This window comes from Vanellus vanellus (genome assembly GCF_965231255.1).
Source record: "Vanellus vanellus genome assembly, chromosome: 6".
Taxonomy (NCBI): Eukaryota; Metazoa; Chordata; class Aves; order Charadriiformes; family Charadriidae; genus Vanellus; species Vanellus vanellus.
Genome location: NC_138911.1, coordinates 29,978,024 through 29,991,502, shown reverse-complemented (window position 1 = coordinate 29,991,502; position 13,479 = coordinate 29,978,024). Strand labels below are relative to the sequence as shown.

The window sequence follows — 13,479 nt, the reverse complement described above, 5'->3', positions numbered from 1 at the left end:
CCTGGCAGAGCAGCCAACCCTTGTTGTTCCCCAACAATAGCACAATACACCACACTGATGCCTGACCACCAGTAGCAATGAGTGCTGGGGATGCAAAGCACTCCATTACCATGAATGTAAAGTCTTACAGTGGTTTGCAATGACAAATTTACTTGTCACTACTTAATCCCAAAACGTTTTTTGTGGGTTTGGGGATTTTGAGGATGACTGTTCTACAGTTCTCACTAAGAACAGCACGTAGCCATCCGACATCAGTTAAAGGGAGTAAAGGGAGTAAATCATTACAGAAAACAGCTTTCCAAAGAAATGCCGAGGAATTCAATCAGGAGAGGTTTTTTGAGTGGGGAGGAAGGAGCGGAGAAAAAAAAAAAAAGGGAAAAAGGCAACTATTGTCAAATATCACCTTCTGTTACAACTGCAGCTACAGAAAATGACAAAAAAGGAGCTGCAGCTTCAGCCTGGCCTAACCCAGTGTTTAAAGCAGTTAAAATTACTTTACAGCCACAATGTGAAAACAGCAGTGCTCAAATCCAGCTTTGGAGGGAGGCCATGATTCTCTACCTGCAAACTTCACAGCAGTGATGGAAGAAGAATGTTCATCCAGGGTCTGCTGCAGGCTATAGTCCTTTCCAGCATCCAAGACATGAATCAATCTATCCCGACTGGCCGAGGCTAAGAGTTTTAAGCCTGTCAGAAGGTTAAAAAGAGTGCAAGACCATTACCAAAAAGTCATTTGCTCCTCCAGACACTATTGTAAAACAGCTTCTCAAATCATCTTAGGGACAAAACATTATCCTGTAGATAACTGCATGGATGAACACAAAGGAACACCCCTGGATTTCACACCATAATAACAGACAGAACAATCTCAACCTACAATATTCCAAGAAAAAGCAGGAGAAAGAAGCCTTTTTCGAAGTCCAGCTCTACTGGCCCAATGCTACAAGCCTGCTCTGAAATCCAGGAGTAGCTCACCACTGGAAGTTCTGACGTACCATGGCTGGGCATTCTGACTTGCTCAACACTAGATTCATATGCAAAAGGGAAGAAACTCAACTGCATTTACCTGTATCAGGTTTGGAGTACTCCAGACACAGGATCTCAGAGTCATGGGCTTCCACCTTCAGCATTTCCCTCAGAGACTGCAATTCATATATCCTAAGACACAACACGGCTGATTTCAGTATGTTTAATACAATTAGCAAGACCTGGTTTTGATTCTCATGCCTGCCGAGCCCGCAATCTGCAAAAGAAGCTCTATGGGATTACCTGAGAGTGCCTATCCTGTCCCCCGAGGCCAGGTGCTCCCCACTGGGACTCACACAGACAGTGCGTATCCCCACCTTTGTATCCATTACTTGTGCATCAGCTTTGTCTGCACTTCCTGCTGAGTTGTAATCAGTGTCCAGAAGTACCTGAGTGTTGTCATCTACATAGATGATTTTCATCAAGTCCTGGGGATACAAGACACCCAAAAATATTAACTAGTTACAAGATATTGAAGTGAACCATCTGTCTTAGAAACTGGGCTCCTGGCCAACATATACACTTCATTGGAAGCAATGTTGTAATTGGTGGAATCTTTTAGCTAGGAGCAAGCACTCACCCCCTTCACATTGTAGGATGAAGGTTTCACAGCTGTGTGTGATGATTACCCTTTGCAAAAGATTCCCCTTCAAGCTGGAAATGAACAGTATCTCCCACACAACAGACAAGCTCCAGGATTAGTGATTACAATGTAGTAGGGGACACAGCAGGAATCTGAAAGACTTCTGCGGATCATCCAAGTCAGCCCATGCCTTTTGAGAACTCTGACAGAAAAAGGTGGAGCTTTTTCCACCATGAGCAGATTGCTGAGAACCGGCAGGTCAGTGCTGCTGTGCCCATGGATCTTCCAATACAATTGAGAATAGAAGCAAATGTCCATAAGTAACCACTGTTCTGTATGAGTATCCTCCCTGTTATATAAATGAAGTCAGTGTAAATTGTTTCGCATTCAATTCTCCCAAACCTCTGCCTCATTGAATGCACCTTTTAGAAACAAATCTTAAAGTGGTTACATATTACAGAGATGGAGAAAAAGAGAAACAGCTCTCCTGAAGCACATAGCATGAGCCATTTTGGAAGAGACTAACCTTGGTGAATCCTTGGGTGGTTTACGGAAAAAACAACAGTCCCCAGGGCCATTTCAGACAAACTGTTTTTTCACCTGATACTCCCTTCATGTTTCTTCAGGTTCATACATTTTACCAGACTTGCACTCTGTTTACAGAGAAGCTTGTGTTGACTTAGCAATCCAAAGGAGTTTAGGCCTTAACTTGGGAAAACCTGTGCATGAGGAAGAGCAACCCCAAGGGTAAGGAGGTGATCAAAGCCTGGGACCTTACATTGCTGAGGATGTTGCGGTGCAGGGCTGTGCCGTGAATGTTCGAGCTCTCGGTGTTCCACAGACGAATGGTGTTGTCAGAGGAGCAAGTGATGAAGGACCCAGGGGGTAGGCACGACTGATTGTTGTCCTTCACCTCTGGATACATCTAAAGGCAGGTAAAATCAACGCCTGAATGAGATTGTCTGGTACCTGTCACCCTAGATGCTGGTAGCAAGTTTCAAAAGAAAATGAGATACAAGGGCTGTTCTCTCTATTTTGTAAAGGCAAGAGCCAGCCAGTTCTCCTCATGAAAATCTGTTTGCAGACCAGAGCTTCATATTCACTTCAAACAAATGTTGACTGAGCTTCCCTGAACATAGAACATGAAGCATGTAACAAGCCAGCATCCTTTGTTTCTAATAGTTCAAAGAGAGCACCTCAAAGACCATGCAACAACTGCCATGCAACAACCACCTTGCACTGTTGTTCGCAACTTTCAACTACTACTGTCGATTTATATCCAGAACAAAAGGGTGAGATACAATTAATAAATAATAACAAAAAGAGTCCTCAACCTCTTCCCACTTCTCCCTTTTCTGACCACTGTTGGACATATTTCAGCATATTACTGATTACATTGTTTCCTATACCTCCTTTCCTTCCCTATGTCCCTGGGAGGGAAAGCCAACTAGAGAGACTGGAAGATGACAGCCACTTGAGAAGCTAATTCAGGATGTCCTGGTAAACAGGTTAAGAACATCAGAGTTGAGATCTTATCACTTGTTTCATTCTTTTGAATTTGGAGCACTTGCTCACCACAGACCTCAAACCATTTTTTTTTGAGGTCCTCAGTAAACTCTTGCACATTTTGTGAAAGAAGCCCCTGCATTCAGCTTTGTCCGGTTCTGCTCTTTCACCCACCTCTCACCTTTTAATGGCAAGATTTTTTTTTTCCAGTAACACACTGCATCTAATGCATTTGGTCAGCCATTGCAGTGCAGCCAATGAACTGTTCCTAGCTCCCAACTCAAGCTCCATAGCAACCACATTAACCACAGGAGGAAATTTGAGCCAATTCTTTCTCCTGGCTAAGTGTTTGCATTCAAATTTGGCAGGACTTCCTCAGCTGCAACTTGCAATCCAACCCTTGTGTCTGCAGACAACGTACCTCAATGTTCCACACGCAGGAAGAATGATACAATGCAGAGTACACCTTGCCCACTTTCTTCGGGTCTTTGACATCCCACACATACAGGCTGTGGTCATTGTATACACAGGAAAGCCACTGGTTGGTGGGGTCAAAGGTCAAGGCAATTGTGTCTGGATACTTTGCATCAGCCATACCAGAGAAAAGACGACTGCACAAAGAGAGAACAACAGCCTGGTTAATTTGCGCTCTCTTGCAGTCAGAGCAAGGAGGTGAAGCATAACAGCTCAGATTCTCTGCAGGGCGCTGGCAAGGTGAACAATACACTGTGGCATATATAGGTAGAGAGAGTAGCTGGCTCTTGAAAAAACAGAGTCCCAAAGGAAGCCTGAAAGTCCCGTGGCAAAAGTCATTTTCCTTGCCATCCAACCCAGAGTCCCACCACAGACAGGCGAATGACTTTCCCTGAAGAAGGACCAAACAGGACACTTGATCATCAGTGGAGATCATCACCATTTATCCCTGCATAACCAGGTGGTAAAACCCAAGTCAAATAATCTCAAAACAAAGGGGAGGGGCAGGATCATCTTTTAGTGGGTACTATATTTTGTTTACTGAGTGCAGCAACTACTCTTGTGTGTGACCAAGTCTTGAGTAAGTACTGCACTCAAAAGACAGAAGCACACCAGCACAAGGGACAAAGGAATGATTCATTTCAGCGATCGCTTGTCAGACACGTTTCACTTCCACCCCCACCCCCTATATACAGGCCAGCTTGGTGCTGCTTACAGCAGCTCATGCGACAGGCAACTGCAGATGGGTACAATCCTTTCTAGATAGGCAAGCTCTCTGATGCAAATTTAAAAACAGAGGAATTCTGCAGAACAAGGAAACATCTCTTTCCTCAGGTCAGACCATGATCACACCATGTAAACCCTGTATCTCCTATACAGGGGTCCTGCTGCCATGCATGTAAAGAAGGAGCTATGCTTTTGACCTGCGGTGAACACAGCCTTCCCACAATGCTGCTAATGGTATCAAGTAAGGTGCTTAGTGCTCCAGGGTGCTGAGAGCAGGTAATTTAAAAGGACCGATGGAGATACAGGGATGAGAGTCAAAGCATACGTAGCACATCAGACAACTGGAGCCTCACTTCTGCAAGTGCAAAGCTTTGAGGGCTAAAAGAGCACAGCCCTGATCCTATCGAAAAATCAAGTCATTGATATGGTTGTGGGCAGTTCGTTGCGGGCAACTGGCATCCCACAGAGAGGCTCTGGCATGCATGGGAATATAAGGAGTCTTGTGTTTTCAAGCTTCTTTGAAAGTAAAAAAAAAAAAAAAAAACATTGTTAAGATTGCAATCAGTGCTACAAATACACGTTTAAGAATCATATGAATATTTCTGCTCTACTGATGCATGAGAGCAGCAAGAGTATTTTTAAAAAGCTCATGTATGCAATTGCTTAACTTTAGCACTACCAGAAACTGGTAACATTTTAAATTGAGAGAGTTCCTTTTCCAGCTCCCTTATTGGAATATCATTATCTCCTGCTGATCTTCTGAAGGAGGACTATACAGTGCACTGTTTGAATCTTTACTTCAAGTTCTCAAGAAAAGCTTAGAGAAAACCTGTTTAAAAACAACAAGGAAAAAAAAAAAGAAGAATTAAAAAAAAAAAAACAGAAAACAGTATGTATCTGTAAACACGGGAACTTCATATATCCAGTGGAATGATGGCTGGTGGATTCATACACCTTTGGATTTCTTTCTCTACTAATGAAAGAGGGCAACAGAAGAAGATTGGGAAAGCCTCCAACCAGGAGGCATGGCTAACAACAACACATGAAGGGTTTTCTCTAGCATAAGCCTCTGCAAGCTGGTAGACAGAACTGTACGGAAATCCCATTACCCATCTCAGAAGGTGAGAAATAGAAAGCCAAGGTAGAAAATACCAGAGAAAGTAGGAAAACAAGACAACAGAATGCACAAAATAGAGGGAGAAGAAAGACTACAAACAACTGTAGGAGATTTGGGTCTATAAAAGATTGCACGGGAGCCTTTGAAAAAGTGCCCCACAAGAGTCTGAGCATCTCGTAGCAACATCACTATATTGCTACAGAGGAGAGTCTTCGGCCCTTACCAGGGATAAGGAAAGGATGTGCCATGGTACAGGACCAACTGAAGTGTGCCACAGCATCCTGTGCCCTCTGCCTGCTTGCTCATAGCAACCAATGTCAAAACACCACCAGATCCAAGCAATCCCAGGAATATGAGGAGCAAGATATGCTGTGTAGTCCAGCAACCAGCTTTGGGCCGTAGCCCAGCCATGCAAGGCAAGGCTGCAACAACTCAGGGAGATCTGCAACAGGCTGCCAACTTAAATCCATAAAAAGAGCACACTCCAGATGGCAAAGGTCTGGGGAACAGTTCTAACCCCCACAAGCCTCCCTTGCTCCCTTCCACCTCTCCACAGTACCTGGCCTCAGTGACACTCGCGATGTCTGTTCCCAGGAAGTGCGGCTTTGGAAGTGTGGTGACAAAGTGAAGGTTCAGAGGGTTAAAAATCCGCACGGTGCCATCAGCGCAGCCACAGAAGATGTAGTCATGATTGACAGAGATGCAGTTTGCCACAGTGGTCTGAGGAGGACACAGCACACAAGAAGGCAAATAAGCAATGCACTCTCACTTCAGAGGTCACCAGACACACGACATGGAGAACAGCAAAAATTGACAGACAAAGGAGTCATGGTCAGAAGAGCGGAAGTGAAGTGAAGTCAAACTCTGGGAGTAAGGAAAAGCCTAAAAATCCAATTTTCCTTTCTGAGGAGCTTCCCAGCCAAGGTCCATTGCAGATTCCAAATGGTTAAGGAAAAAGCCCAGTTCCTCTGCCACCCACTGTGGCGGGAGATCAGCAGAGCTACGTATTTTCTCCAGCTGAGTCTTACTCTGAACATTGGTTTTTGCTCCTCTATGACATTCAGCACCACTGGCAGACCAGCAGTACCTCACCCTGTACTAGCACACCAATACATTACCTGTCACAAGGGGATAAGAAAAAAATGCATTTTCTTCCCCCTCCCACTGGGATCTGTACAAATGGCAGAAAATGGTACAAAATGGAGCATGGTGATAAGGGGATGAGTTCAATCCAAAACTTTTTTCCAACTTACTGTGAAGCTGTCTGTATTCTGAGCGATAGTGAAAGGCAGATTTTAGACAGGAAAGGAAAGAAAAGAAGAGGCATTTCACTTGAGTGAAAGCATGGAAAGATTTTTCCCTTGACTTTAATACACTGGATCCTTTCAGGTGGGCATCTTACATTCAACTGAAAGGAAAGTAAGCATGATCACATTCTTAACTATGGGCCAACCTGATGGTTTAGAATAGCCAAACAAACTAGCACCTTGGGAATCTGCATTTGAGATGCCCAAGCCAAGTAAGACACTGCAGCGTGGCTACAAATCAGAATCCTAAAACTCCTACTTGTGCAGGCCAAGCCAGGAGGGACAACATAGGGGTTGCCAAAGCTACATAAGGACACTGCTTTGCCAGAAGGGCAGTAGCCGTAACGGTGAGGCTTGAGAATGAAAGAGCCTCAATGATTAATAAAATCCCTTTGCCAAGAAGTAATGCTATTTTTGCGCGGCCTTCCAGAGTAAATCACAAAGTGGCAGAGGCCCAATGACTTTCATTGCTGGTGGTCAGCTTGCACGCCCTGAGTGCCCTTATTATTTTTTGTTCCTGCTCTGCTTCAGCAGGCACAAATATTGCAGGACAGGAGGACTTAAAACTCACCCTCAGCTCCACCCACTTGTCTAGCAGCCTTTTTTCATTGAATTCACAGAGCAGGCCTGAGGATGTGATACAGAAGGTGCTGTCAGCTTTTTTGCCCCTTCCACACGCTACGTCGGCAAAGAAGTTGTTCCTCAGTTCTCCAAGCAATCCCGAGCGACCTAACAAGGGGACTGTAGCATTGACCTACCAATAAAAAACAGTACGTTAGAAACAGAGCAAGGCATTCCGGGCAGACAGACATTTTTTTAGAACATCAAGCCTTGAGTGCTGAATTGCCGCAAAGAAAGAGAGCTGCAAACAGCCTACATGGAGAGGTAGTGACCTGTTTTTACTTGCTGCAGACCCATTGGTTGCACAGTGTATGGAGACGTTCAGTATTAGCACATCAGTGGAACAGAACACTATTAATGCCAACACAACTGCATATTCAAACATATGACCCTGAGACAGCAGATGAGTCACTGGAAGGACAACCCTTCTGTGATTTATACTAAATGCCAAAGCAGGGTCCAAGCATGAAGTAGGAAGTTCATGAGCATGCAGAAAAATTACCATACGTGGATTCTGTCCCCCAGAGACGAATAGAACAGCTAAATGTTTAAACACTTTAGATGACATGTCAAAATAACATTCTCAACCTTTTGATATGACCATACCAACATCAAACAGCTCTCCCTTCCTCTGTGCTTCAAGAAGGTCAATGACTGCAGCTCTTCTCTAGTTTTTTTGTCCTTCAGTATATGTGACTACTAAAGAACAAGCATGCTGCTACAGAACTCCAGGAGCCATGCCGCTATCTCAGCGCAGGATAAGACAAGCTTTTGGTGCCTTTTGGTGCTACCAGCCCATAGGGAGATTGAGACTTAAGAGCCAGGGATAGATGGCTACCCTTGAATCCCAGAAAATCCAAAGAGTTCCCACTTCCCACAGGTCACTGAAGCAAAATCCACCCTGCCACGAGATGCAAATGCATGTTCACAGCTTGGCCTTGATGCACCTTCTCTCACCTTGGAGGTTTTGCTGTCATCCAGGTACCAGAACTTGATGTGTCGATTTCCAGCAGTGACAAAGTAACTGCAGTCTTCTGAGAATGACACAGCTGTCACTTTACTTGAGACTTTGTTGGCTGCCACTACAATGTTTTTCTGGAAACATAATTGTTTAGATAGCTTAATTTCTTTGCTCAGAAGCAAAGGAAACTCATTTCAATTACAGGCACATACTCAGTACAAGTGCTACAGCAGGGAAAAGATGAGGCCCAAACTATTCCCCATTCACCCCTGAATACAGCTTCCCCAGCATTAGCTGGGAGCATTGATTTGGCAGATAGCACAATTCACATTTACATTCAATTCCACTTCACAGTGACTGGGATCGAGAACAAATCAGCAGGCACTAGTGCCTGCAGGAAGTTGCCGTCTGGGCCTTGACATGTTGGTTTCACAATTACCGGGAGCTCAGAGCAAACCCATTTCCCTTTCTAAACAGCAAAAGCACACGTAGGCCAGCACAAGAAGGAGCTCTCCCAGCCTCTAGGCAACAATGAGGGCAAGGCACTCAAAATGAGGAACAGGTATTTTCCGCAGGGAAAACAGTACCGGTTCCTCCATAAATTCTCTCTTCTCTTTAAAGACATGACGCTTTATCAAAAGACTCAAAATGTAAAAAGACCATGCCTGTATTGGAAGGGACAAAGTAAAATCTGCTACACCTCAAATGTGTACCTCAAAATGTCAAAGAGTTTGGGAAAGGAGGAAGAACATGGCAGGGACAGAAAACAGGAAAGGAGACTGTCCAAGCAGAAATGGCAGGAGCAACCTGTTCACAATACCAATGCTCAGTTTTCTGTTCCCTGCCTTTCCCCAGGGAGTGGTGGAAATCAGAATAAAAAGTTTTCCCCTCTGCCTGTGGTGGGTTTCCAACCACTCAGCATATGGTTGACAACACTGCACCACTTGTGATTCTTGCTCTGTTTCCTTTACCCTCCTTTTAGGGACTTGGTTGTTCCTGGTCTTCCCGACACAATGCCCTAACCACATAAACCACGTCACACTGAGGGCCCCGTCAGACAGCTAACAGAACTGAAGAAACCAGTAATAGAAGAGTCTAGGCTGATGCACCATCACCACGGAGGACCTTCCAACCCAGACTGGGGAAAAGCAAGGGAGACAGCCATTAACATCATTTCTCTCAAGACAGCACACAGAGAAAGGCTTAGGACCCTTGCAGACCTCAACATCTGGACCATTGTTGTGGCTGTTCTTCAGGGAAGCAAGGGGATCCTACAGACAACATGGGTTTTCTTTTCCATCACAGTCAAATGACTGAGCAAATCTCCCAGCCAGGAAAAACAGAGAAATCAAAGCAGCAGCACAGTAGACAGAAGAAGGGTTGTGGCTAAAAGTGCAGGAAAGTGCTTTGGGAGATCTGTTCTCACATCTTTTATTCTTCTTTGACTTTGGTCGGGTAAAAGTCTCTCTAGTTTTGATACCCAGCCTGCAAAACAGGGGCTAGCTGGACCTCCCAGTAGTCACAGTCTGGAGCATATGCTTAAAGTGTCTGTTCTTCAGCACAGAAGAGTGAGATAGTCCTTACCTCACAAGCTCTCATGCACATAATTTAAATAGGATCACAGTGAACAGAAAAACCTGCATAAGCAAGGGAAAACAAAGCTACTTGTACTCAGTCCCACACATGCCATGCATTATGACCATCTCCAAGTCACTACTTTCATTTGTATAACTAGAAAGAACCAAAACGCTGAACACTTGATTTTCAACACTGACATACACGCTTAGGTTTTATCACCACACAGTTCAGCTATACAGCTATAAAAAAAAAAATAGCAAGGTCAAACTTCAGCTCATGCAGTGAGATCTTAAATTACAGCACAGGAAATGTGGTGAAGAGAGTAACATACTAAATGAGCACAGACTTACAAGCTGCAAGAGAAGAGAAGGCTCCGGGGAGACCTTATTAGCGGCCTTCCAGTACTTTAAAGGGGGGCCTACAGAAAAAACGGGGAGGGACTCTTTATCAGGGAGCGTAGAATAGGATGAGGGGTAACGGTTTTAAACTGAAAAAGGGTAGACTTAGATTAGATATTAGGAAGAAATTCTTTACTCTGAGGGCGGTGAGACACTGGAACAGGTTGTCCAGGTAAGTTGTGGATGTCCCATGCCTGGAGGTGTTCGAGACCCAGTTGGATGAGGCTTTGAGTAACCTGGTCTAGTGGAAGGTAGGGAAGGAAGCCCTAGATGATCCCTTCTTTGTTTGTTGGAAGGTCCCTTCCAACCCAAACCATTCTATGATTCTATGATCATGAGAGATTTAACCAATACATTTAAGTTTGATTTAAATTGCATCTCTTTTAGAAAGGGTTACAGGACCTGAGGTAGCAGGAGCTAAGGACGTGCTTAGCATTTATTAATCCAGAAGACTCCAGGTCTACTGACAATAAATGTTTCTTTTCTTATATACAACAGCACACACTTAAATGTTTTCTAGAGGATAAGACACGGGCTTTGTTTCCATAGAGTGCTGCCCCAACCCAGTGGCAGACAGCTACCTCCATCAGCTTACACCCCCTGCGATTTCTCTATGTTCCCGAGACCAAAGTATCATAAACCCTGACACAACAAAACCAAAACAAGCCAAGAACATCCACTACACCACAAAATAAATCCCGGGCTGATGAGCATTTCCTTCCTCAACATCATAAATTAGTTTTAATAAGCCTCTAAAAAAGCACAAGACATTGACAAGGTTTCAAAGCGCAAGCTTTTCTGACTGGACAGCAAGATGTCGCATGTCTCCAAGTATAGAGAATATCCCTTCACTGAAGTGACTTAGACCTTCCCTAAGGGACCATAGCATTCTCTCATGTCCAAACTTGCCTGCATCTATAAACGTCAAAAAACAAACAACATCAACAGCAGCAGTATTAAAACAAAGTAGAAAGCAAGATGGAACCAAAACAGCTTATGGACAGACTGTCCACTCTTTATATTTTAGCAGCACCCTGTGGTCCGCCCAACCCCTGGAGAACTTACCTTCCATGACCAGACATTGACAATCATGTCATGCTGGTATCCCACTGAAACAATGTACTTGGAGCTGGGGGAGAAGGCCACGCAGGCCACGCCATACTTGTGCTCCTGCAGCTCAGCCACCTGGGTTCTCTCGGCCACATCCCATACCCGAACTGCTGGCATATGTCCGCTCTGGAGGGGACAAGAACAGACACAGAACAGGATACGTAACCACCGAGGTCAGTTCTGACAGACTGAAGCACACAAATATGTGAAGGCTTGGAAAAAGATGTCTAGATGGTGTGTTCACAACAGGGTTAAAAGTCAGACCTCAGTTCCTTCGACTCTTTAAAGCCCAGGTTGAGACTGACAACGTAAGGAGTATAAGCAGGTGTCTGAAAGAATGAATACGATCTCCCCTGCTTTAATCTGTTTCTTATGCTACTCACAAATCAGCCAGAGAACAGAACAATACCTTTAATGCACATACCTGATCTTTACAATGGGAACTCACAGCCAGCTCATGAAAAGGATTATAATAGATTGTACCTCAGGACTCAGTGAACCCAAAGGCCCTCACATCCTCTGCTCTTAACACAACGTGGAAATTCAAGATCTCAGGCCAGGTCATGCCTTACAAAAACATGACATGACTGTTTTGATAACTATCACACACCATTTGAGAGAGGCCTCTGGGAGAATAGCAGCATCATTTCTGTCACAAAGGTAACAAACAGATGCATCCTACCTGATAGAGTATGGGCAGGGTAGCGTCAGAGAAAAAGACATTGAGGGAACAGAGCCTCTCATTTTACGCTTGTTCTCCAGAGAAACAGAAGGTCATAGACTTCAGAAATGCCAGTTCAGCACCTTCTGCCAGACAATTCTATTCTTTTAATTGTTATTAAACCAAAATAAAACAAGGTGCACAAGATGAGCTGAAATGCTGGCCAAAAATGTGCCTGAGGGGCAAATCCTACTCAAGAGCCTGCTCATGATTTCACGTTGAAGTCTGTCAAAACAGTAGCTTGCAAGATAACATATCCATGGCAACATGGCAAAATGTTACCTTTTCTGATCAGTTTTAAGCAAGTAATTTGTGTGGGAGAGGCAAGTCTGATCACAAGGAGCAGTCAAAGCTTTAAAAACTCAGAATTGTGCATGTTTTAATTGTCTTGTTCAAAAGCTTTGCCAAGTGACTGCTTGTGGCCTGGAAAATGCTGTGGTCAGATTTTTACTGCAGTTGGTACAGTTCTCCCTCCTGCGAGGCAGAGCTCAGGTCTCAAGGTGGCCGGCAAGATGTTACAATGAGCTGAATCAGGTGCTCTTCAAATCAATTGCTGTACTTAAACACATACACATATGTGTGTATATGTATACACATATATATATTTCCTAGCATCTTAGCATACACCCCAAGACCTTAATAAATTTAATTCATATTGCATCATTTAAAAAAATGCTCACCAAAAGCGAGCTCTGCGTGATTCCTATGGATAAGGAATCTATGCCTCCATGGGGAGAAAGGGGGATAAAAAAAAAAAAAAAGAGGAAAAAAAGAAAAAAAAAATCCCTCTGTATTTCAAATATTCAAAAGACATTTAGTATGTGTGTCAGCCAAGGACTAACTTCCCTGGTCTCCTTCCTGAAAAGCCAGCCATGCAGAAAACTAAGGCATCACTAAGCAGAATTACCATGAGGCTGCTAAAAGTGCGCATGACAAAGTGAATTCAGAAAGCATTTCCCTATGGAATCACCCACAGGACAGAGGCTGAACTAAGACAAGACTGCTGACACCGGCAGGGGACACTACTACACCAAGCAGTAACTCAAATATCAGACATGTGGGAGGATACTGAAAAGAGAAATGGTCTTACAACAGGGTACGAGGAGACATGTTTTGCAACCAGGCAAAAAAAAGCCTTCAAGTATAACTGGAAAGACTTTTTTTTTAAAAAAAAAAAAAAAAAAATCTTGACATTTACACCAATGAAGTTTCAAACTTAAAAGTTTGGGTTGTCGGCAAGAAAAATACCCACTTCATTTTTCACCTCTTTTCCTACTGCACATGAAAAGAATAGAGCACCAGAGATTGAAAGAAAAAAAAGAAAGAACAATAAATGAAGGCACCAAAATAA

General features: G+C 43.9%; 1 protein-coding gene across 1 annotated transcript in view; it reads right to left on the bottom strand.

Moving 5' to 3' along the window:
* MAPKBP1 (mitogen-activated protein kinase binding protein 1) overlaps window positions 1-13,479 on the bottom strand; it is a gene marked incomplete at its 5' end in the record, with an annotated part of 100,386 nt that overhangs the window by 29,898 nt on the left and 57,009 nt on the right. Inside the window, 10 exons of the mRNA XM_082485506.1 lie at window positions 562-687; window positions 1,067-1,158; window positions 1,270-1,454; window positions 2,388-2,534; window positions 3,537-3,726; window positions 5,992-6,152; window positions 6,686-6,703; window positions 7,311-7,493; window positions 8,318-8,455; window positions 11,363-11,533. Of these exons, the coding sequence (XP_082341632.1) occupies window positions 562-687; window positions 1,067-1,158; window positions 1,270-1,454; window positions 2,388-2,534; window positions 3,537-3,726; window positions 5,992-6,152; window positions 6,686-6,703; window positions 7,311-7,493; window positions 8,318-8,455; window positions 11,363-11,533 (1,411 nt within the window). The remainder of the gene's footprint in view (window positions 1-561; window positions 688-1,066; window positions 1,159-1,269; window positions 1,455-2,387; window positions 2,535-3,536; window positions 3,727-5,991; window positions 6,153-6,685; window positions 6,704-7,310; window positions 7,494-8,317; window positions 8,456-11,362; window positions 11,534-13,479) is intronic.